We start from the raw sequence: 26,235 nt of genomic DNA, 5'->3' as shown, positions 1-26,235 counted from the left end.
GGTGGCACCAAATCTATTTGCGCAGGTCTCTGGGTCTTACTAGGCTCAGGGGATGGACTAGATAACACATATTAGAAGTACAGTGCATTACTGGTAGTGTTTCTAGCCCTATTTGCAAAGATAAATACCACAGAGAAAACTTCTTGTTCTCAAGCTACTTGAACTGGCATGTTTAGCTATAGAAGAAGAAGCTGCAGGAGTCATCACTGTGCCTCAGTTTTGTTTTTTGCTTTTATGCCCTCTCCAAGACAAGAGAAGAGGACTAGGTACACTCATCTAAACACTGGTGAGGCACTTTTTACTGATCTCTAATGGCAGACAACAAAGTAAATACTGCAAGGGACTGGATTAGCTTTTCCAACCAGCTTTTCAGGGAAGATCCAGACTCTGGTCACATAGGTTCATACATGGAAAGCCTGCACATTTCTTTTCATGACTGAAAATAGCTGCTACGTGCTGTATATCTTGGGTAGCATTGTTCTTAAAAAAGAAAGGAGCTTTTAGCAATGACTGCACCAACAAAATTTGGTATTCTCATTTTTATATTAAATTTTTTTTATTGAGATGAATGTAATTACAGGCATTTTAAAAATTATTTGCAACTCACTGGCCCTGAGAATAGGCTTTTTTTGTTTGTTTCTTACATTCATTTGATTCAGTCCCTTAAACCCCACACCTTAAAAAAACAAAAAGCCATCATGAATAAAAACAAGCTAGAATTTTATTTTTTTWAAAAAATCTCCAACTGCTGCATTCAGAATTTGCACATGGTTGCAGCCTGACAAGGAGAAAGCGGAAGAATGCATGTGTGGAGTGGGAAATTTGGATAGGGCTGCAGCAACTTAGTGTTCACATAAAGGGCCCCAGTAGTGTTCTCAGGATGGAGAGGCAGCCAAAGGTCTCCAACCTGTCTCAGGAAGACATTTTGTCATGGAACTACAGCATGTCCTGACTTGTGACTTGCACAGACTTGTAATAAGTCGATGTCAATGAAAGTCCTACTTAACCACATAATGTGAAGATCCATTGTCAGGCATTTCTTAGACTTTTTCTTTTCTGTCTTGCTTTGATGGAAAAGGCAGAAAGTTTGGCTGCTTTGCTGCTGAGAATTCAGAAACTGGGGAGGGACATTAGGGTCAGTGGCAAGACAGCATTACTTTTGCTAGCCTAGACCAGTAGCCCAGGGTTCCTGTAGCTCAGGATGGTAATGCTCTGTCTGCACTCCATGTGTTTGCCATGTGGATGTGAGTTAGACAGGGATCTGCCTCCTGCAGCTGCTGTAGCCTGGTTTGGGTGTTTGTTTTCTAATTATCACTAGTCAACTTGCTTCCAAGGCCTCAATGACATTTCCAGTCATGGGGGTTCCACAATATGTCTCAAGCCTCTGCAGTCTGAGCAGCTGTGGTGTCATCTGTGCCACTCACTTCTGCTCTCCTCTGTGCCACACAGACCCAGTGCAAGGAGGAGACAACATGAGCCAGGGCATTTCACTGTGGGAATGGCCTACTCCAAGTACAAAGACCATTTTCATTTTGGCTAACATGAGACTTGAGAGAACTTCTTCTCTACAGTTATGGTGGAGAAGTTATATGGCCTTTACATATGACTGGAAGATACTTCCAGTCACCAGAAAATATTTGTTTCCTTTGACTTCGATTTTGCAGGTGAAAGTGATTGTATTTTTGGTGACCATTTGTCTACAGAATTTTCCCATAGGGAAACACGTGATTTCAGGATTCCTTGCTTTTTCCTCTTTTACCCAGTGTTGAAGATGAAATTTTTTTGCTAGCATAAATGGTGATGATATGGGCTTATACTGTTGGATTGTCTCTAGTTCCTTGTATATTGCAGCTTTCACTTTGGCCGTGATAAAACTTGTGACTTAGCAGAGCACTTTAAATATAAGGGTTCCTATCCTTGGTTTTTCACCATCTCATAACACTAGCTGGAACAGAAATGAAAAAGAAGGAAAAAGAAGAAAATAATGCTGTTCACACAATCATCACAAGAAGAACAGTACAGGATATGAATTGTTCTCAGCACAACCCCTGTTTCTTTCTGCCACTAAGCATTCTAAGAAATAAAAGAAACCAGCAAGGACTTTAATTGATCATTTTAGATCTTTGTATTTCCTCTCTTGTTCACATTCTCCTCTGACTTTTTCTTATGTCTCCTCTGTGCCATGCATTGAGCAAGAGGATGCACCTCGCCCCCTTCCCCCAGCTGTGAGCAGCTGCTCCTAAGCCAGAGCTGCAAACTGTGTGCCCTGAAGCAGGGTAACTGAGCACAGTAAATCCTTGGCCCTTTGGTTTCAAAGCCCTTTGGTTTCAAATCTGTGACCACTGACATCCGTTAGTGTCCCCCCAGTTTCACACCTCAGGAGCTCAGAGCATGGCAGAGACATGGCAGACAGGCGACACATCATCTGCTCTTCCCTCTGATACATGCTCCTGTGTCTTTTCTTTTGTGGCAGAAAAAGTCAAGTACTTGGTGTGCTGGGACTAGTAACATATTGACTAAGGATTAAAAAAAAATGCAGCTGGAAAAAGCTCAGGGAGAGATGTATGCTCTGTCTGTCTTCATCAGATACTGGCTCTGAAAAATCTCTCCTTATTTTATGATGCCTATATTTGCCCTTAACAGAGCCTTTCCTTCTACAATTTGTGACTCAGTAAAGGCTTTTGTGAAATTGGACAATCTCTGCTTAAACATATGAGACATTATTCATTGCCAAATAGCATTTTTTCTGGATAGATTAACCTTCTTGTTAAATATGTGGTAAGATCAAATACTGTGTTGGTTTAATAGCTGATAAAAACTCTGTCATGGGAACGGACCTTGTTTTTTGGTTCCATTTCTAGTACCTGTGTTCCCACGTACTAGACATACTAAAAACGGCTTTCCGTTTTTAATGAACTGATGTGGACTTGCTTTCTTCCAGACATCATGTGATTCCTGCACAGTTTGTCTGTACATCTTCTCCCTTTGCAAAGATATTGCTAGCTATTCCCTCAAATAACAGGAACCATTGATGATGGATTACTGCTTACCTGGACACCACAGACTTTCCCGTCATCRTGGCCCAAGCAATGTAAAATGAGAAAGGTCAGAAGTTTCTTTAGTATTGGGCATTAAAGACTGCTGAACTTTGTGCCAGCACACTAGCATGGCTCTTAGTCTCATGCAAAGTACTCTTGGTGCTGCAAACCAAACTGGGGATGTAACAAATGGGGCATCCTCCAACTAAGGCAAAACCAAAAACCAAGAAAGCAACGTGGTTGTAGGGTTTTCTTTTCTTGTCTTTCAAATCACATTAAAAATGGGGAAATGAGATCCCTTGATGGCAGAGCTGTGGGGTGGGAGAGGGCAGTGGGAGGCATAAAAAAAATAAACCCCAGAACAAAGACAAGATCAGTTACAAGATATCAGTACAGCTATTTCGCCTCCATCTCTCTATCAGCAGTTTTCAGACTGGTGAATCGTCTGCCTCTCCAGTAGCACAAATGGATCCTGGAGAGGTTTCTGAGAAATACAGACTGTGTGATGGGTCCCTTTGCTTTTTCTCTAAGATGCAAGGAATGGTCGTTCACTCCAAAATTGTGAGCAGGTGCAGGGCAAACCCCCCCCCCCTTGTGTAATCATAGAAGTTTCAACCTTAGCTTTCTGATAGAGGGCTTTTAGCTGAAATTCTGCATTGCGGATATGTTGTGAGGTTTATATCAGTACATATGTAAAATATATATATGYGTGTGTACATATATATACACACATACATACATACATATATGTATATATATTCTCCTCCACTCCATTCTATCACTTCTTTACTGCTGAGGGGGGGAGGGGAAAATTCAACATCAGAATATTGCAAAGGTTTGTCACATTTATGTTTCTCCTCCCCGGAGCACTTAGGTGATTGGTTTTGGTCCATATGCCAGTAGTTRACAGTGACTTGCAGGACCCATTGTGAGCCCAAGCTATGCTCGGAAGATGTCCCAGYCTATATGTGAAGGGTAACGCCTCTTCACTGGACAGATATGTGTGGTAAATTCTTTTGGTAGCTTTTCCCAGTGGCAGCACAAGTAAATGATCTGAACAAACTGGAACCCTTGAGCAAATCGCTTCCATGTTGCTACCGTTTTATGTGGTGTTATGTTATGAGACTTGCACAGAAAATAAGAGCACTCTATTTCCATAGGAAAGCCTTCCAGAAAACAAAAGAGAGAAAAAAAGAAAGAAAAATCTGAGGTCTTGTCCTATGTGAGATATGAGATAAGGAAAGTCAAACTGCATGTTTATTAAGGGGGGGGGGGAACACCTCCCCAAACTGAAACAAACCAAAAATAAAGAAAGAACTCAAGGGAGACTCTGTAGGAACAGTGAAGTAGTGCATAAGTCCAGGCTTTCTCCCCTTTGCTGCCAGCACCACTTCTGCCTGTTACTTTGTTTTGTTAAGGTGCTTCAGGTCCTGCATGGTCTTCAAGCTAAGTGGCGACCCCAAGTTCTGCTCTATGTGTTGCTTCCCCTCCCAAACCATACTGGCCATCCAGGCAGATGTTTCTCCCATGGACCCAGAGAGGTGGTGCACCACTTCTCTTCAGCACTCATCTTCCTGGTATATTTGTTCATCCAGTTCCTGGGATTCAAGGTGCTCGAGACGGTCTGTTCGGCCACTCATAATCTCATCTGGGGTCTTCATGAACCTGCAAAACAGAGAGGCAAGTAGATTTCCCCATGGTCTCAGCTTTTCCCTTCATAAAGATGCTGATGTCCCTGAGTGCTATAGAACCCAAATTTCTCTTCGCTGCAACCTCCCTATGACTTAGTAGTTACCAGCCTTTCCCCTAGCCTGTTGGTGTCTTCTCTCCGCTTACCTGAGAAGGCAATCAAAAAAATCACAGGCATTTACTGCTGCCCCTCCTTTAATGTCCAGATCTGAACCAAAACACATAATCTTTCCCAGAGATCAATAATTCACTGAGTCTTTTCCCTCATTTTGTTTGCTGTTGCTGTTTGAGATGACAGTATGCCACATGTCCACTCCTTTATGGAGACTGGCAACAGAAATGTTAAGAATCTCTATTGTTAGTGCATTTCAAGGCAAAAGCACTTCCAAGATGTGAAGAGATAGAAGGCTACTGGTTTTTGCAGCTTTATGTGTTGTTGAGTGAAGAGGAATAGAAATACCAAAGGAACAGGGGTGACAAAAGCCAAGGACTAAGTCAGAACAAKTTCCAGGAAATGGAAAGCCCTCAGCTCCAGAAGGGAAATCTTTTGGGCTAGGTCTTAACTGGGAAAAAGAACCTGTGAGCAAAGGCAGTCTCCTCGTATGTGATTCTAGCCAAGCAGAAGTAATGCAGCAGTGACCTTCATAAATGAATGCCACAGCTCCCAGCACTAATGTCTTGATGCAGTACATCTGCAGGGGGCTAGAAACAGAAACCACCTCTGGGGAGACATGGCAAAATCGAAATGGCAAGGACATCCACTAGGCTTCCAGTCTGCAGCCTTAATCTTTGCCAGTACGCTTTTGGWTATGTCTGCATAGACAAGCTCTTGCTTTTCCTTTCTGAATTTGATGTGATTTGATGAAGGAAGTGACAGTGGCACAGGAAGAATGAAATCCTAGCTTAACACAAATCACTTTCCCACCTCATAAGTGCTTCTGCAAAAATTTAGGATGAAATTCATTTATGCTGGACACATTACAGAATTTCACACAGTCTTTCATTAATGATCTACTGGCTAACACAGAACAGTACAAAATGTGTTAATCAGAGGAGTTGGTTTTATTTCAGGTTGATGATATGCTCAGTATCCTTGCCCCAATGAAAACAAAACCAACTATCAGAAGCCTCGTTACTCTCGCTGACCCAGAAAAATCACTGTTGAAATTAATGGGCAAGACTTGCCTCTTTTCTGCCTCTGAGGTTATAAAGCTTAGGACTTTCAGGTTGAAGTCTGAAAAATCTGGAGTCTCTCAGCAAATGCTTATCACAGCCTGGAACTAACCTTTTGCCACCCCTTCTAATTTTGGAAATCATGTGCACATATGTATTTAGGGAAAAAAATGGCTATGATGACTCACTGCTGTGTCACTCCCATTTGTACACTGGAAGAACTCTGCTAATAAAAATGGTGTTACACTGGTGAAAAACTGGCATGCAGAAATGGTGAATTAGTCCCTGGATTTACAGTGAAAACTCCCCAAAGCCTACAGGCCAGACTGTGCCCTGATTTAAACCCCATACTCATCCTGGTGATCTCAGTGAGCATGAAATCAAAACAGAGAATGATCCCACCATCCCCCACCTTCTGTCTGCTTAGTTTCCTAAAATACGTGGGAAATGGACTGATGTGAACTCTGTGGCAGCACTTGGGGTGTTCCTTCTAGTCTGYCTTTTAAATTATGTCAAAGAACCCAAAGCATGGGTATCTTTAATACTATTTGAATAAATTCCCCCCCCAAAAGCCACATACTAATGAATTAAAGAATAGCTCCGACCTCTTTTGTTGCAATGACTTTCAGCCACTCTATTAGAGCTCCTTCTCTGACTCTGTTTTGCTAAAAGCCCTGTACAGAAATTTGTAAAAGACAACTGCCCATGTTACTAAGAAAGTTACATTTGCCATTACTTCTGTGTTTGTGAGAAATAGCCAAGAAAGGCACATTAATGGACTGATTTTCTGCAGCTTTTCTTCTTGTTCTCTTTAGATATAAATAGGACTAAGAATACAACATCAATAACTTTTTAATGGGAAATAGTAAAAAATATTCCCTCTTCTCTCCCTCCCCCTTAGTTTCCAAAGGAAATAAGGCTTATGTGAACATGCTTTATGCTCCCTTGTGACCTTTGAATCTGTTGGTCAATATGGGGTAAATCTGACAGAAGAACAGAGGTTTCAAGGGTATTAATAAACAGGAGTCTAGCTGAGGAAAGAGATTCCTGTTTTGTTTGTGCTGTCACCAAACGAAAGGCTCCAATATAAGCAATTATATTAATAAACAGGAGTCTAGCTGAGGAAAGAGATTCCTGTTTTGTTTGTGCTGTCACCAAACGAAAGGCTCCAATATAAGCACACCCATTATTAGGTATTGCAGAATTCCCCCTAAAGCACAGTCTTGGCACAAATTCATAGGAATCCAGACACCCTTAGTCCTGCTGCTTGCGGGGCAACTTCATTTTAACTTTCCACAAGAAAACTAAAATTACTTAATTGATTTTGCCTGTGACTCCTTCTTTTACTTTCCATCCTCTTTTCAGTTTCTTTTTAAAAGTCACATAAACAAGACATTCCACAGAAACCTTTTCAGCTGTAGATAGTTTGAGTGTTAGGGTAGTTCTGTTATGCCATTTAAGACAACAAACTCCAATATGGTCTTCCTACGGGTATCACTTCCAAGAACGTCACTAGATCCAGACCACTGACATCAAAGCAGTCTTTGGTCTGAGTTCAGTGCTCTGCAAATCAGACTTTGACACTAGGATTCACTGGTCTTGTCCGAACAGACCTGAGACATTCTTGCTTAAGGCTCTGCCAGGTTATTACATACAGTAACTCTCTGCTCCACTCTGGTTAGGGCCCTAGTTTCTAGATCCTTGGTCTTAGCATCCATTCTGATGCTTCATACTTTATGAACGGTTCTTGCAGGTCCCTTTTCCTTCCCTCAGCGTAGGGTCTCTTCTGAACTCAGGGCTGCACCACTGAAGACATGCTCATCAGCTCTTCTCTTCTGTGATGCACTTGATGAAATGTCCGATCTCTGCATAGCTTCCAGCTGTGTCTGATGTGAATTGGGAGTGGGTTTTCCAGTCATCTGGCTTAGTTAATGAACCATTTAGCTAAGGTCTTTGACAACAGTGCAGCCCAATGAAGCCACTGGTAAGACTTTCATTGACTACACTCATCACTGAGACAGGTCTGTATTTTGTAAACTGGTGCAGTTGCCTTTGAAATGGGGAAGCACAGGCCTGGACAGCTTTTGAAAATACATGCACACTGTTAACTGTGTGTTGTGCAGTGAAGTGCCACACATGCAATTCCACCCTGCAGCTTCAGAACTAATTGCCTAAAGAAAGGAATAGCAAAGAAGAGAAAAAATTACCTGAACAAAAGCCTTTGTCCTGGCTCCTTCCGGATAATATTTAGTTTGTAGTAGTGGCGTAGGGCTCTGGACATTTTCTCATAAGTCATATTTGTTCTGTTCTGTTTTTTCAAAAGCAAACACAAAAGTATGGTGAGATAATTCATTAAACCCTTTCTAAGCCCTGAAAGGMGCTGCAGAACTATCACAATTAGCAAAGTAATCAAGTCAGTTCAAGAAGTTACATGTTCTGTTCCTCTGCAGCTTGCAGGCCCATCCTGCCCCTCGAGCCCTCATCAAGGAAAGCGAATGGGTCTCTTTTCATATAGGACAATTTAAGCAAGAATGTCTACCAAAAATTCCCACTGAGGTTTTTCTACACTTTCTTGGATCACACATAAAAAAAAAATTCATCAACCACAAAAGGAGACATTAAATGGAGGGAGATGCTCAAACCACGTGAGATGTGACACCTCTTGTAAAAGTATGAGAACAATAGCTAATAGACTGCATTTGTCAGCAATTCCTAAGAGCACTGTTCCTCTGGGACTCCCCTTCATTAAATAGTTAATGCTTACAGAGCACTGCAGAGAGTGACAGCCTGTTTCTCCTCTCATTATACTGGTATAAATCAAGAAGTCCATTAGGCTATACCTCTGCTTCTTTGAGCATCCCCTTCATTTTTGGAATTGCTGACTGCAAAACGCTACAGCCAGAGCTGATTCACCACTTACAGAGCACTGCAGGGTGACTGAAGTATAGCCATGCTTAGGCTGAGGGTTTCACAAGGTAGCAGTGATGGGTACTGGCAGAGCTGTATGTGGGCAGTCTCTATAGTAGCCACCTGACTTGGGATAGTGGGATCAGTCCCTTAGGGTATGCCTAGATGAAGAACGTTTTTCTGGTCCAGAGTGCACTGGTTACTATGCTGGCAAAGAAACTTATAGCACAGAGACAACTATACTGGCAAAGCTGTGTCTGCAGGATTATAAAGCAGCTGCCCTGCCACAGGCTAAACAAGCCGAACTAGTGGAAGCATGCTCTTGCTCTGAAAACCTTCAGGAGTTTAGCTTGGCACAGCTCTGCCAGTCCAGGATCAGGCACAAGTCTGCAGTGTTGACCTAGCTTTATACTAAATCAGACTGATCTGTCTGCCTAAAATGCCTCTTAAGAATAGACCTTCTTTGTTTGCTGCAACCTTGAGAACTCTACTAAGAGAGGCCATAGAAAGAGCTCCTGTGGCACTTAAACACTAAGAATGACAATATCTTCCCTGCAAAAATCTAGACTTTGCTCATTTGGAACCCCCCTGAAATAGCATGTGTTCTGCATTAAAAAGCGGGTGTTGTTTCCCAAGTGACTAGTAGCTTCAGTTTTACACACCCAACATGAGACATGATGATAAAGCCTGATTGTCAGCATGGAGGTAGGGATAAGGGCAGAACTCTCCAAGTGTGGCAAACCAAGACAGACGTTCTTATAAGCCATGACTCACATCAGAAAATCTTGACATTATCAAGATTGTCAGCTATGTATACATATACAAAGAATCACAAAATCATTGATGTTGGAAGGACCCTCTAGAAACTGTCTAGTCTAATCCCTCTGCTCAGAGCAGATTGCTCAGGACATTGCCCAGTTAGGTTCTAAATATTGCCAAGGATGGTGACTTCAGAACTTCTCTGGGCAACCTGTTGCAGTATTCAATCACCTTCACAGTAAAAGAGTTTATTCTTATGTATAAATCAATTTTTGTGTATTTCATTTTGTGTCCATTTCCTCTTGGCTGTTTGCTGGATACCACTGAGAAGAGTTTAGCTCCGTCTTCTGTACTCCATCTCATCCGATTTATGTACATTGCTAGGGTTCCCCTGAGCCTTCTCTTCTCAAGGCTGAATGGTCCCAGCTGTTTCAGCCTCTCCTCATATGCTGCAGTCCATTACTCATCTTTGAGTCCCCTTGCTGCACTTGCTCCAATATCTCCTTGTCTTTCTTGTACTGGGAAGCCCAGAACTGGATACAACACTCCAGATGTAGTCTCACCAGGGCTGAGTAGAGGGAAAAGTTTACCTTGCCCTGCTGTCAACACTTTTCCTTATGCAGTCTTGGATGCTGTTGCCATTCATTGCCATAAGGGCACATTGCTGACTCACGGTCAACTTGTTCACCAGGATCTCCAGGTCCTTTTCTGCAAAGCTGCTTTCCAGCTGGTTGGCCCACAGCCTTTAAGGGTTACTCCTCCCCAGGGGCGGGACTAGGCATTTCCCTTAGCTGAATTTCATGAGAGTACCATCAGCCCATTTCTGCAGTTGGTTGATGGCCCTCTGAATGGCAGCACAACCATCTGGTGTATCAGACACCCTTCCTAGGTTTGTATCATCTGCAAATTTGCTGAGGGTTTACTCTGTCCCACAACCCAAGCCATTAATGAAGATGTTAAATAATACTGGCCCCAGTATTCACTTCTAGGTACACCACTAGTGACTGGCCCCCGGCTGGACTTCATGACACTGATCACAACCTTTTGAGCATGGCAGTTCAACCAGTTTTCAATACACCTCTGTGTCCACTTATCTAGTACATGCTTTATCAGTTTGTCTATGACAATATTATGGGAGACAGCGTCAAAAGCCTTACTGAAGTCAAGAAGAACCAACATCCACTGCTCTCCTTTCATCCACTGAGCTGGTCATTTCATCACAGAGGGCTATGATCAAGTATGATTTCCCCTTTGTAAATCTATGCTGACTGCTCATATACCTATAGTCATATACACACAGTTAACTCCAAACTGCAAATATGATTTTTGTCAGTAAGTAATTGCTTTACAGTTAATGAAGTAGAATCATCCTCTTATAAGGAAATGCATAACACTATAACATCTGGTGTCTATCACAAGACAATATTCACTCCTGTGTGAAATGTGAATGTTGGTACAGAAAGGAACACAGAAAGAAAGCTTCCTCTGAGATGTAGTGCAGCTCCTCACAGATCACATCTGACCAGACATCCTTAGCATCASGTTTCAGGAAGTGAGACACTTTGAGAGAGAAGATCCGTTACTTCTTGTCTTCCTTGTAATTTTATAATTAAACATTTTTAAATGTTTTTTAAATGTTTATAATAAGTGTCTTTAAACTGAACCAACAGGTTCTTTATATAAAGGGTAAGTTTTAGTGTTTGAGGTTGGGCGCTTTTTTCCCTAATGTGCATAGAATGAAAGATTACAGCTTTCCAGAAGTACTTTTTATGCATGTGCTCTCTTACTCGCTCCCATTTATTAATGAACCCTATGATGTTGAAAAGATGATGTGCCATAGGAGGAAAATCTCATTGCTCTCTTACCTTGTGGTTTCCCCACAGCCGGGCCAGCCCATTGGGATCCACTATCCGAAATATTTTGGATTCCTTATCTTCCCATCGGATGAAATTTTCGTACCGGCTGTCAGAAAGCAGCTGATAAACATAATCCCAAAGCAACCTACAGTCTATGAACAGAGAAACAAGGAAATATTTAATTTCTCCTTGAGATTAATTCTAGAAACTTTAAGATGGATATGTAGGGAAAGGAGAGTCAGGGTCAGGGCTGAAAAATCTGGTACAACTTGCAATAAAAAAAGACTTGATTGGTATTGGCTAATATTTGCAAAGTATAATGGACTATACAGCCTCTTCTGAGGGATCCTAGAATCATAGAATCAGTAAGGTTGGAAGGGACCTCTGGAGAATATCTTGTCCAACCTCCCCACTCAGCAGGGTCACCTAGAGCATGTTAGACAGCATTGCATCCAGGCAGACCTTGAAGATCTCCAGAGAAGGAGATTCACAGCCTCTCTGGGCAACCTCTTCCAGTGCTCTGTCACTCTCACAGTGAGGAAATTCCCCCTCATGTTCAGGCGGAACTTCCTGTGCTTCAATTTCTGCCCAGTGCCTCTTGTCCTGTCACATGGGGCAACTTAAAAGAGTTTGTCCCCGTCCCCTTGACACCCTCCCTTCAGGTACTTATACACATTGATAAGATCCCCCCTCAGTCTTCTCTTCTCCAGGCTAAAGAGGCCCAGCTCTCGCAGCCGTTCCTGAGAAGGCAGATGCACCAGCCCTCTGATCATCTTCATAGCCCTACACTGGATTCTCTCCAGTGGCTCCATGTCTCTCTTGTACGGGGAGCCCAGAACTGGACACAGTACTCCAGATGAGGCCTCACTGGGGCTGAGTAGAGGGCCAGGATCACCTCCCTCGACCTAATGGCAACACTCTTCCTAATGCACCCCAGGACACCATTGGCCTTCCTGGCCACAAGGGCACATTGCTGGCTAATGGTCAACTTGTYRTCCAYMAGSAYTCCCAGGTMCTTCTCTGCAGAGCTGCTTTCCAGCAGGTCAGCCACCAGCCTGTACTGGTGCATAGGGTTATTCCTCTCTAGGTGCAGGTTCCTTTGCACCCAGCTCTCCAGCCTGTCCAGGTCTCTCTGAATGGCAGCACAGCCCTCAGGTGTGTCAGCCACTCCCCCCAGCTTGGTATCATCGGCAAACTTGCTGAGGAGGCATTCTGTCCCCTCATCCCGGTCATTGATGAAAAAGTTGAACAGGATGGGAGCCAGTACTGAGCCCTGGGGGACACCACTAGCCACAGGCCTCCAACTAGACTCCACGCCACTGATGACAACCCTCTGAGCTCTGCCTTTCAGCCAGTTCTCAAGCCACGTCACTGTCCAATCCTTCTGACACTTTACCACATCACAACCCACATGAAATGACCTGCTGATCTTAGTTGTGTGGTTTCTGTGGTACAGATGCACATGAAACTATCACAGTTGGCCTTGACACTGTTGTTGACTGTTTTAGTGGGGAAATCAAGAATTCTGCAACCTGCTCGCCTTGCTTGAGACAGTCCTGCCAATTCCTTTCTAGCAGAAGTGGTCTGAAGCTCAGGTAATGTTAAGCCTTTCCTTTCTAACAGATGATTCTATGTGATATAAAACTGATACCTCCTATCATTTTTAAATTTGCTTTTTATTTTTTAAGGTTCCTGAAACAGAAAATAAAGTATTATAATTACTTGAGTGGTATTGAGAGGCTAGATAATTTCTTCTGTTTGGATAACTGAATTCAAAATTCCTCCTGGCAAACACCATTTAGATTGCTAATTAAAGATCTAACAGATAGTTTGCTTTTAGTTTAGTGTTTTTTAGTGTCATGGCATTCTTGTGAGACCGGGGAAGCTAAGAGCTGAGCTGCTCCTAGTTCCTGCTTGCAATGTTTATGTGCATAGTGCAGCATAATAATAGGCAACTATGAAACACAGAAAGTGAATTCCACAGGGGGRTTTCTGCTGTTGTCAGAAACAACAGGGGTTTTACAGCTAAATTGTCCAGAACACAAAGATGATCATATACTTTTTACCTTGAAAGCAAAAACCAGTCTCTGAGAGATGGCTTGCTGCAATAGCTACAGCACAGGTTAGTAACCCAAGACATCTAGGTTCTAGATGCTAAAAGGGATTCTTGTCAGCCTGTTGTTCTATTTCTGTCTGTCTTGGGTTTGGTATGAGTTAGACTGGGGATCATGATATGCTCAGTAGCAGAATATAAAATGCTTTTAAAAAGGGGGTATGAACAATACATTCAATGAGTGCATTTTATATGGTTAGAGACGGTAACATTATTGATGGTATTTTCCATTTTAGAACTGTAAAAAGGTATCTCTGAAACTGAACTGTCTCTGAAAGTAGAGCTAAGCTTGCCAGTGCCCTTACATAGACTTTACCTAGCAGCCCAATGGAGAACATTTCAGAAAGATGCTATCTTGCAAAAAAATCGCAGATCCCCCTTTTAGCTGAAGCCTACTCCACTGATCACTTCACTTATGACATCTACAAGAGGAGGCACGTGAAAGGATAGTCAGACTTCTAGTTGGAAAAATCTTATTTTCATTAAAATGTTTGACAGAAAATTGCCCATTCCCATGTGAAATTTTTCTGGTTTTAGTTTAAAAAAATCAAATAAATTCTCATTTTTTCATTTGTGTATGTGGATAATGTTCAGAGAGAGCCTCCTCCCTCTCACCCACAATAGGATACCTATAGCTAGGACCAGGACAGAGCCTGAGAAATAATTCTCTCCTCTCCAATGAGCAGCTCAGAGTGCTCCCCTCCCTGTACACACGCAGGGAAGCCTTCCTCTCTCCTTTCCCTTACCCCAAGTTGCATACATAGCGCAGCTATCTACCCCAGCTCTGGAGATGCAAAGCAGGTGGCTAGCTGAAATTAAATGCTGCAATGCCAAACATTGCTGCTTCTCCCTGTGTAGTTCCGGGTACAAGTAACTTCCACTGGACTACACAGGAGGTTTGTAAAAGAGTGTGAAGCAGCGAGTGGATGTCTCAGACTAACACTTTATCTATTTATGTCATCTTTTCTCTAAGGAATTCTCAAAAGCCTCTTCTCTAACCTCTCCATCAGTAATTTTTCACACACATCTGGTTAGTCTCTTAAACATGCACACATTAGAAAAAAACCTGCTGTCTTTTCTATACTTCATCTCTAAGGAACATAGGAAGGGAGATCCTGTTCTTATATTGGTTTGATCCTTTAAACAGTGTGGGAGATGCTTAAATAATACAGTAGTAAGGGGCCACATAGGTGGATCCTTGACACACCTATAATTCTTTCCCGAACACTTTCAATGAAAGGCTGTACACACACACACACACACACACACACACACACACACACACACACACACAAAAAGGCAAGAATCTTAATTAAAAAAAAATGTTAACAATCTTTTTTTTTTCCCTTTCCTTTACCTTCTTCTTCCATTCTACTGTTTTGACTCCCCAGGTTATATTTTACAATTTATTGGAGTTGGTAATACTGCTACATTCTGAAAACTACCAGGATTTTGTTTCCTCCTATGTCATCTGTGCTAAATTCAACAACTTAATCTGCATAGTGTAGGTCAATGATTCATTTTCAATTCACTGTTTTAGGCCATTTTTTCTCAAAGAGCTCCATGCTTTGCTCTGGTCCAGTTCTTCATTACAAACACTGTAAAGGTGATATGATTCTCTAGGCCAGGTGTGATTCATTCAGCATGGCACAAACCATCAGTATGCCACCATATGGGAAACATTTTTAATTTGCTGATTGGACTCTATGCATGTACACACAAAAAGTACATTCCACCTTTGGGGAAGAACTGGAAAGCTGGGTAGCTGCTGCTGATTATAATTAGAGTTGCATTTGAAGGCAGTAGAAATAGTGTTTTGGCCAAAAGCTGTATACTGAATTCAGTGGGAGTTGAAATATGTCTTTTCTGTAAACTTCACTCTGATCCTCAATATACYAGGAGCTATGAAAGGTCTCGCCATAGCCAAGCTCCTGTGATTATTTCAGTCAGTTGTATGGGAATGACTCTGTGGCTTGTGGCAAGGTTTGTGGCAAGGCTCCACACAAGGCTAAAAAACCTGTGGTGGGCTTTGTCTGGTTCCACCTCATCTGTAAGAGATATCTGTCTTGATGGGAATGGTTTCAAAGTGGAAAACATTCACTTAACTGATATTAGTCAGGGGAAAATAGAAAGTATTAGTGAAGGCAACAATTTATTAGAAACATGAGGGAAGAGAGGAAAGATGTGTGGGTTTGTTGTTGAACCAGTGCTTTCAGATTGTTCTGGAAGTTTGCTGAAGCATTGATTAGCATATGGCACCATCAGGAGAGCGCTCTAAGAAGTCCAGCCACTGTCAGGCTTTTGTTTTTGATTCTGCTGCTACTGCTAGTCCTGGAATGGGTGGACATCCTTGGGGTTGCTTGGAGGGCTGGCGTTCCTACAATGGGCCTCCTGCTGTCTGGATTTTTGAAAGCCAGAGGCAAATGAATGTCAGACTCTGTTATAATCCTGAACACGTAACCCAAGGTAGATATCCTCCGATTATATTAACTTACAGTTAATATTTACAGTTCTGTTGAAATATGTCTTGCTCTAAACTTTACTTTCATTTCATTATTTGCAATGTGTAGTATTATTATTTATAATCAGTAGTATATTGCTGTAACTCTGCTCTAGAAAAATTTCCAGGTGCATAAATCCAACTCTTGCTGAAGGAAGTGGCAGACTCCTACTGTCCTCTATACAGCAGCCCCTAGAAGAGTTTTAAGAAACTGACCTCTCCTTGAAAGCTGACTGGAATTGCATGTGCTATATATATCATGCTATAGCAGGGCAGCATATTCACCTAAGTGTGGCTAGCAAGTAAATTCCAGTCTATCATAATGACTTTGGCTATTTTTCATTGGCTTTCATAACTCCCCCCAACACACACCCTGTGCCTCCTCTCTGGGAAAAAAAAAAAAAGAAAAAAGAAAAAAAAAAGAAAACCAGCCGAAAATGTCTGCATGGAAAATTTCTGGACTAACAACAGAGCTTCAGACTCTGAGAAGAGGTAGCATTCAAGTGCAGATTTGCTTTTGGTTGCTGACTTAATCTTTAGAATGGATTCAGGCTAAGCTTGAATATAAATAATCCTCAAATGAGGAAAACTTAGATCTGCATCTTGAAATCTTCACAAGAAAGTCCCAAGTGATCAAGGGCTCCCTCCCAGATTCTAAACTGACTGAGCTGCTCAGACTTGCAAAGGTATTTAGTAGGCTGGTGGAATTTGTAAAAAATACCCAGGTATCTTAGGCCTCTAAATCTCTGTTTGCTTCAAAAACAATATAATGATCCTGAAAATTCTGCTTGGCTCTTAAGATGACTTAAAATGTAGTCTTCAAAAGCTGTAGTGGTCAATCAGCAGGATTTAGATATATGACTGAGTTGCAATAATTTAATGAGTTGGCATGCATCAACTCAGTTGTGCTTACTGTGTCTTAGGACACTGTACATCATTAGCTTTAGACAGCAGCAAAAAAGATTTAGGCTCACTGCATTTCCTCTCACTCTGCTGAGAGCTAAGAGTGTGTACACTGTTACCTACCATGGACCAGCTGAAGTATGGTAGCTTACTGAGCTATAGAAATTCTTTCAAATGCATGAGCTCTTAGCTTGCAGAGTGCCTAAATCAATTTGCTTGATTCAAGTTTCAAATCAGAGAGCTTTAGGAATCTGAGCAGAGGCACACAGCCTTTTTTTGCTTTTAACCATGTATGATTTATATACCCTGAGTATCTTTCTCTGTATATTGCAGGTTAAAAAGGAGTAAGGTTCTGGAAGGCTCTTCCTGAGTAACAGAGGAGCAGCTACTAAATAATCTGCCATTATTAGGCCAGTATAGACTGTCTTTATTACGACAGGAGACTACAGGTCGAAGACTATTTAATGACTCTTACCCAGTGCAATGAATTTGGGGTATACTAGAACCAGTTTGAAAGCAGCCCATGAGATTGCTGAAAAGCTACAAAAAGACAATGCTAGAAAGTGCTACTGAAGGAAGGTGAAGGGTCTATCAGGGAAAAGAGATACCTCCACAGAAGGCTGGTGAAGATAATTCAGAAAGTTGCACCCTCAAGGAAGGTCAAACTGCTAAATGTATTTTTGGGAAGGATGGGAAAATTGAGAGAGGGTATGTGGACGGTTGTTTTTTAAATGTAAATTGCTTGTTTGAGGAAAGTCTGGATGGTGTTAATGACTCCATGAAGCCTAAATCACTTGATTTGGCTGTCAGAAGGCCTCCAAAGTAGTTGTCACAGGAGAAGAGTCTTCATAGGGTGTGCGTGCGGTGCACCCAGATGTTGCTGAGGCCCACCAAGTTTAAAAATGTGGGAGATACAATAAGAAAGCTGAGCCAGGGTTGGTGCCTCAACTGTTTGGGCATGCTGCAATTTCCTGTCTCTTGGCTAAAATAGGCTTACTTAGAAAGCAACTGTAGCACAAGTAAACATCATTCCCTCTCACCCCCTGCCACATACACACATATATACTTTTTTTTTTTAAGTGAACTCAGATGGCTGAACTGTGCACAGTCCAATGCTTAATAGAGCATTTTGTGGAAAAGGTGCGACTGAGATGTTTTAAGGCAATGCAGTAGCAAACAACATAGCCAAACAGGAAGATGGTGAGCTGTTCCAGCAATGCAGCAATGGTCCTGAAAGCAGAAGGCAGGTGGGAYACAGAAATGTCCCACCATTTCCTCAGCTGTACTTCTGGGTAAGACTGAACTATGTAATCAGCAGGGGAAACAGGGCAAACTATATCTTCAAACAGAGGGGCATGGCTACAACTTTCTTCCTGTGGTTAATGCTCTTAAGGAGATCATTATATTAACACACAAGGTAGTGATAAGATATAGAAGACTTAGCTGGCTCTCAAAAGTCCCCTGCTACATGTGCAAGAGACAGCAGTCTCAGACTCCTGCTAATAACAGCCATGTATTGTAAAGTCCCAGACTTGGCAGAGGTAGCAAAAATACTCAGGAGCTGCCTGCCTTACCAAAGCTCCTGGCAGCTCCTCAGCTGCCAAGGCTGACACTCGGCACAGGAAAAACAGGCAACTAAACAAACCTGCTAAGGGTTGGGGGAAAGGAGGCAAGAAGAGAGGTTGGGGCTTGAGGATTGGGAAGAAATCTCTCCTAAAGGGCCATTGCTGACTTTAAACATGTCTGAGAGTAGCCAGCCTGCCTCCTCGCCTTAGTTTTAACCCTGCTTTCAGGTGGCAGGAGCACCCAAGCCTCAGCCACTCCTCCTTGGCATGGTGAGGCTCAATTTCTCTTCTCTAGATGAAAAGCTCTGTTCACTGCCCACATTTACAGCACTTCTTTGGTAATGTTATGAAACAGGAGAATGTAATAGTTGTTAGGAAACCTCTGTGACAATCAAATAGACACTGTGAGCAAAAGCAAGTTATAGATTCTTCATTTCAAATATCTCTATAGGCACAGTCTTCTGCATAAACACCTAAATCAACATTGGAATACGAATACTTCCTAAAGACTGTATGAATGTAACACATATAGCCCTTAGACCTGAATGCCATCGCATACTCATCTATAAATTCAGCATTATGGATTTGAGGTTCCTAAGTCGGCCAGTCATTAGAAAAGGACTTCTCTAGCACCATTTGGCCAAGGTAGATGCCTCGCTGGTGGTTTTGATGGTGCAATAAGTGAGATAATTCCTAATCTGTGCTCCTTGGACTAAATAATGCTTTTAATAGACATATATATGCTAAAAAATCTCTTTTATTCAGAGTATAAGATTCCCCTGCACCACAGTATTTCATAGAACACAGGCTGCATCTGAGCCCCCTATTGTTTAAGTCAGGCCCATGACCTAAAAGAAGACTTAGGTCTCCTCATGTATCAACTAACAAAATCCTCTCTCTTAACCACAGAAATGTTTTACAAGACCCACCCACACTTTGCACTGAAGATCATTATATAAAATGTATTAAATCTGGCTGATGACTGGCTTGGAAACTAGCATGCCTTCCCAGAGAAAGAGTTCATGCCAAAGAAACTTTGTCAAACTTCTTCTGACATCAGCTGAGGACTTATCTCTTGCTAAGTAGATTAGCCTAAAATTTCTCCAGCATGATATCATTTTACTTAAATGGTTCTGTGATTTCTACCAGCTGAAGAGTTCTCTCAAGCTCAGTTCCCCTTTTTTACAAGGTGATTTATGCTTCAACTACATTTATTCATAGTAAAGCAAATGTAATGCAAGTAGCTTTTCACAACTGAGGCTAATGGACAGAACTTCTCTAGAAGTACTTTTGGTATCTTGGTTTCTATAAGCACACCCGGAGTGTGGTTAGAATAGCTAACATGGTGATACTCATGGTATTCAGTCTATCGAAATTATGAACTGGTAAAATCAGCTGACCATTGCTGCTGAAAGGAGGAGGTCCTGATCTCCCTTCCATTTTACCCTCCCTTCCTCCTGCTCCTTACCTTGTACTGACCCTGATGTTTGTTAGACTTCTCTGTGAGCTGACTTAATTCACTTTAACATAAGAAAAAAACCCTGGTAAAAAGTGCTGGCCAGGTTTTGCCATGTGAGAGCGTAATCTGCTTGCAGGAAGATCTGCAGAACTCTATAGCGAGCACAAAGCTGGTGGCAGGACTACAGTGGTAGGGCAGTGTAGGACACAGAGGAAAGAGGGAGAGGCACAGAACATGATCATCCCCTTTGCTGAAGAAGGTCAGTAAGTCTCTAAGAAAAGGACTTAGGAGCATCCAGATTTGTTCAAACTAAAGAAAGACAGAATGAAGAAATCTTAATGGTCACTTCCTTGGATGGGGGAGGAACAAACACATGAGGAGAGAACTGTTGAGTCTTGACTTGATTTAGGCTTGCTATAGAGAGGAGCTCTAATGGCATTTTAACCACATCCTAAACTGTGCAACAAGCAGAGCTTTCTGGACAAGCTGATTGGACCTTCAGGCTATTCAATGGTATATGAAGCTCATCAGCATGGCTGATACTGTAATTTGTTTCAAGGGTATGGCGAGTACAACTTGACTAACTTGCTCTCATTGCACAAACTGAGAGTGAGGAAAAAAGAACTTGGTGCAAATGAAAGGAAGTGCACATGGCTGGGGCTGATCATCAGATCAGTTGCTTTACTTTTGCAAAAAGCAATTTCAATAGCAAAAGAGTTCATGAAAACAAGGTACAGCACACTCAGAAAGAAATACTACAGCAGGATTACTGCTGTGTTGAGACAGTTCTGCAAAATCCAGCCTCAATATCTACCCAATTCTACAACATACTTATTTTAGCAGACAGAACTACTACCAAAAAAAAAAAAAAAAAAAAAAAATCAAACCAAAACAAAACCCTAAATGAATCTCATGATTCAGAGGTTAAATAGCTCTGAATCCTGCTCATCCCTATAAGGCAACCTTTGCCCAGGTTGCTGAAGAGAAAGCAGTTTCTTTGCCTTGAATGTTGGCAGCTGTTAGAAGCAGGATGCTAGGCTGGTACAGTAAAGCCAATGTTTCTATGTGGAGAAGCCTCTTGACAGACAACTGTTTGTTCAACTCAGTAAATCCAACCTGGGGCTGAGAAAAGAGGTTGCCAGATCACAAGGTATAACAGTTGTACATTGCTTCTGTCTTGCACCCAAAAGCAGAGGGAAAGATCAGACCAGAGAACAGAAACCTGAGGCTGTGATGCTGTGAACCACTCTGCCGTGATGTTGTGGAGGTAATACAGCAAAGGGAGGCCAACCTTTGTCTTCAGCACTAAAAATGTGTGAGGGAAAGGAGGCTCAAAAAGGTCCATACCCTGCATGTGGTTGTAGAAAAGTGCTCAATTCACAAATAATGGATGGACAAGGGACTGGAAATGGACAGTTGAAAATTTAATTCACAAGACATTAAAGATTAACAAAGAGCAGAAAGGTAATTGCAGCCTGATCTCCATTTTCGTTTGGCAGGTGACGAATTTGTATCCTCAGAATAAGCTAGAGTCTATTGTACAAAGAAATGTGATTTTTTCCTGTCCTATTCTCCTGTCCTATCCCACCAAACAGACAGGTATTTCCAGTATGACTTTCAAGTGTTCCTCTTCTGCTTCACCTCAGTGCTAGAGAGCACTCTTCCCTTTATGTTGCTAAAGAAATCTGCCTCTGATACTCCCACAGCTTTTCCTCACTTTTATTGTTCATGAGGTGCAATCATCATGAAAAGGGAGAGAGATTCAACTTGTGCCTGTTCACATACACCCAAAGGTCCTCCTAAAAACACCTGACTCTTGTTTGACATGAGAAAACTGGCCAAACACTTTAATTGAGCACTGCGGAGGATTTAAAGGGACACAGCTTCATCTTCTGAATTACACTTTAGAGAAGGAGTCTGCAGGAGACTCCTGTCTCACTTCTGTGCTCCATGAGAAAGCCTAGAGCTCTTTCTGGGAGCACGCTTGGATAATGTGCTCTGGGGGGTGGTCCTATGAAGTGCCCTGTCCAACATGTTCTCAAGAAGTCTCTCCTGAAAGGACATCTTCATAAGCTGTAAAGGTGTAACTTCTACTAGGCCTCTTATGGATAAATAAAATGTGGTCCTCTGCCTTTCTTGTGGTTAAATCTCCACATTTAGACATAGCCATTCTCTCTTCCTCTCCTTCCCTCAACAAAAATGAACAATACATATATTTACTGAGACCTTCTTTTATTTGAATTCTCACCAATTTAAAAGTGTGAATTTGAATTAACATAAATTGGTATAAACTTCTGTATTATATTTCCAATGGACTAGTGTTAAAACTAGACTTAAATAAGCCTGTCTCTGAAGAGAATAAAGTGTAGTGTCAACACCATCGTGTATTTTCCTGGTTTAACTAAGAGGGTTCAAAGTGATGCAAGTGTGCTTTGTAGATCAAAATCTGAATTACTGACACAACTCTAGCCTGAAGAAAGCATACAATACACAAGGAAAATACGGGTCGTGTTTTCATAAAAAGGCTAAATTCTTGAAGTGTTTAACTTCCTGCTGACCTCAACGAAGGCTAAGAGTACTCAGAACCTACTTATCAAATCTGTCTAGCCACAGTGTGTAGATGCTGCAATACAGTAATGAGGACTGAAGGCTAAATAACTGAGCTTTCCAAAGGCTTGATCACTCCTAGATTCTGAGTTGACCAGAACAAGCCCTGACTGGAATCTCTGCCCCTTTAACTGTGTAGTAAGACTGAAGGTGGCTGGAAAGCAAGACATTTTACAGAAAATCTGAAGCTACCTATTCAAGCTATTGCCATTCAGCTATTGCTTGAGTGTCATGAGTTAGATTGGCAGAGAAGCCATGCTTTCATGCTGAAATTAATTGTTAATGCCATTTTAAGATGTTTCTCAAGGTTATAATGAAAACTTTTCCTATGGAAATGAACTCTATGAGCTTGATTCGCATACATACTTCAGTCCCTTTATAGTAGCCTGGCTTTCCACAAGGGGCTGGAAATAGATGTGACATAGACTGCAAATATAAAAGTGTACATGACTGCAAGGGCAAGTGATTAAGCAAGGCCAGTGACATTATGATGGCCATATCCAAATGGGAGTGATAGGCCATGCCTATACCAGGATTTGCAGGTTCCAGTTTGTCCAAATGGGCTTCTGCCCTACAGGAGGAGCTGCCTAGAAAGAAGGCACTGAACCACCACACTTACTTACTTACAACTTAGCATGCTAACGCAAACCATTGCTTTGTTTTTCTGTAGTTTGCCAGGCTGCAAGTTGTAACTGTTTCGCAACTGAGGCTGAAGGTGGGTGTTGTTACAGCTGGCCCCCAGCTAAAATCTGTGGGTCGCAAAAGGTGCACTGAACACCAGCCAGTGCTATGCTGTCGAACTCTGCTGGGGTCATGCCTCATGACAGTGGTGAAGATTGCCTTAGCAATTTCAGGCACATCTACAGGTAGGCTCCCACAACATTAACAATGATAGATGTTTTCTCAGAAAAAAACAGAGTACCTGTTAAGAAGCACATGACAAAAGATAAGACTCTACAGTTTGGTCTGTTAGTCCTCCTCCCCTAAAAAGGAGGATAGAGCAATCACTTGCAGTTTATTTAATAATTCACCATAGTGAAGTTCATGATGCAGCTCTGGAAGGGGGGACAGTAATATATCAAACAGTGAAGCATTCCTTTGGATGCACAGTAAGCTTGAGGGCTGGTCCATATAGGCACTTTGACTGGAGAAGGGTCTTCCTAATATCAAGCACCACAGTAGGTCTGTGTGGACATATCTGCCTATGGTAAGTGACTTTCTTCCAGAAGAAGTTTTCTACTCATAAGGCAATCTTGTCATTCTGGAATAAAGTCACTTATCAACCACTAAATGTCTATATGAGGGAATCAGCTTCCTGCCTTTACTAACAGTAACTATTGTGCTCACTGACTTACCCATATAGGCAATCCATAAGCAAAAAAAAGACCAGGAAGATCTTTTGGGGTTCATGAATTGAAGTTACTGTCCCAACAGTAGATGTTTACACAGTTGGACAAGTTCTGCTTTTTTGTGGACAATGTGACTGCAGCATCGACACAGAAGTGCATGAACCACATTAACATTACGACTAACTTTAAGTGCTGCAATAGTCAAAAGCAGCAACAGGTAGCTTAGCATGAGTTATGTGCCCAGCCTCCTGCATTTATGGCTAGCTTGGGTTGCTGTCATGAGAGGTCTAGTGAAGAACAAAACCAGAAGAATATTAGAATGACTAGGGTACAGGTTTTGATTTCCCCAATTTTTAAACTAGATAGTACCTTTTTTAAACAAATTGGAATCTGCAATGTACGGCAAAAAGTGTTATTAGTCACTAGCATCTGGAGTTAACCTAAAATTTTAGAGACAAACTGGACAAATGGTGTCTACTGACTCATTTTACTGCATACTTTTATTTTGCTATGAAGTGTAGCTCTCTATTTCCCATTTTGCTTCTGACCAGTGATGGAACTCTTAAAAACACCTTTCACCTTTGTATGTCCTTCCTTCCCTTACATTTACCTTGTCTGTTCGGACAGTAAACTCTTTGGGCAGGGACTGCAGCACAATAGAGCCTATAGATAGTACTGCATTGCAAACACTAATAATCAAATGGTACAGGAAGCTGCATGTTTTATGTGACAGCTAACAATATTAGCTGCTGCAAAACTTTTAACTCATAAGTTGTGCTTAGTTGTCGTTCCCCCTCGCCCCTTACTATACGGGCATAACTTTGCTTTGCCTCCCATCCCACCATGCCTCCCTACCACCCAGTAGATGTCATTGTACAATAACTGCGCCTGTATAGCTAATTTGTACAGGAAGAAGAATAAGCTATTTTGGTGTAACTACAACCATACAGTTTTTTGTTGTATGATTTGCAGCAAAATCATACAGGATTTTGCTGATATGTCAGTTAAAAAAATACCCTATGACTTGACAGAGATGTAAATGTCACACTGAAAAAATGTAGAGTAAATGTGGATTTGGAGACTGGTCCTAGTAGGTAAGTTGAGGAGAAGCTGATCACCAAGCTGCCTGTGTTTTGAAGTGCAATGACTTGCAATGTTTAAGCTTTAAATGTCTAGTGTTACTAATCTAATAGCACAATGAGATGAGTTTATTTTTTCTTATGTTCCCTTTAAAGCACCCTTCCAACTCAACTCTAAAGTTAAAAAAAAGAGTATGAGTTGGTTGATTCAGACTTTTTTTTTTAAGTATTTGGTTTGTGAACGATTCACTCAACTAATTCCTCCTGTCTTTTCTCCTCCTACGCAACTTTATGTGAAGTGATTAAGTTTTTTAAATGAAGAGGAGAATCCCTAATCCTGTGGCCCCCTCCAACCTCCCTCCCCATACAAAACAACAAAACTACTATCCTTACTGAGCTTTGGGGTGGGAGACATCCCCATGCTCAGAGCGAGCACATGGCCCATGCTCATCGTAAGCACTATTTTGTAGGTTTTAGTAAAATGCGAGTCATTCATAGCTGATGTACTCTCAGCAGGGGACTGTATTTTGGTTTTGGCAGTCAGACTACTTTTATTGAGAGGCTGCTTATAAATGTCTTGCTAGAAGCAGTGGGGTTCACACTATGCCTCTCTGTTCTCCAGACTTGTTGTACACTGGGAAAAATTACCTGCCTTTTCCTCAGACTCCTGAAGGGGAAGAAACAAATCTGGCAGCTTGTGAAGCTAAATAGAGCCTAGTTACTAAGGTAACCCAGCTGATAAGAACAGCATACTAATAGACAACAACAGGCATGAGAGACTCACCTGCCTTTAATTTTTTTTTCTAAGTGCAGAGCAAAATCAAAAGCAATACGCAGAGTGAGGCTCTGTAGAGGAATAGCTACACTTGTCCTTCCAAACTACTTGTACAAGCTGGATAGGCCTGCCCTCAGACTTTTCCAGGGTGAAGACAGATCTCAATGGGTTTTATTGGGTTCCAACTCCAAAAGGACACTGAGCCTTTGATGAGAGTCCAGCTGCACCTACCATAGCTTCCTGGCACCTTGCCTTTCCCACCTACGCAGTCGTTCTGCTAGCAGCTGCGCTAGAGGAGCGGCAGTGCTACAGTAAAGGTAGTATAATCTGTATCCCAAAGTTTCACAGCCTGTGGCTACTGTGGATTAGCAAACTAGCTTTTCAGTCCCAGAGAGCTAGGATAGAAAAAGACTCCTGGAGCTGGAACTCTGAGGGACCTGCTTGGCAATGTACTTCCCCTAAG

The 26,235-nt window shown here is 41.9% G+C and overlaps 1 protein-coding gene across 4 annotated transcripts in view; it reads right to left on the bottom strand.

Moving 5' to 3' along the window:
• Positions 1 to 4,251: 4,251 nt before the first annotated feature.
• The window catches only part of ETV6 (ETS variant transcription factor 6), a 141,531-nt gene continuing 119,547 nt past the window's right edge, over positions 4,252 to 26,235 (bottom strand). For all 4 annotated transcript variants that reach the window (XM_085305903.1, XM_085305902.1, XM_085305904.1 and 1 more), the window contains 3 exons: positions 11,432 to 11,574; positions 8,108 to 8,208; positions 4,252 to 4,703 (listed from right to left, as the gene is read on the bottom strand). In XM_085305903.1, the coding sequence (XP_085162029.1) occupies positions 4,598 to 4,703; positions 8,108 to 8,208; positions 11,432 to 11,574 (350 nt within the window). In that variant the 3' untranslated portion in view covers positions 4,252 to 4,597. The remainder of the gene's footprint in view (positions 4,704 to 8,107; positions 8,209 to 11,431; positions 11,575 to 26,235) is intronic.

This window comes from Rhea americana, unplaced genomic scaffold (genome assembly GCF_003343005.1).
Source record: "Rhea americana isolate MKP2758 unplaced genomic scaffold, rheAme1 scaffold_228, whole genome shotgun sequence".
NCBI classification, from domain to species: Eukaryota; Metazoa; Chordata; class Aves; order Rheiformes; family Rheidae; genus Rhea; species Rhea americana.
The sequence above is the reverse complement of the archived record's forward strand: the minus strand, read 5'-3'. Positions and strand labels throughout refer to the sequence as shown.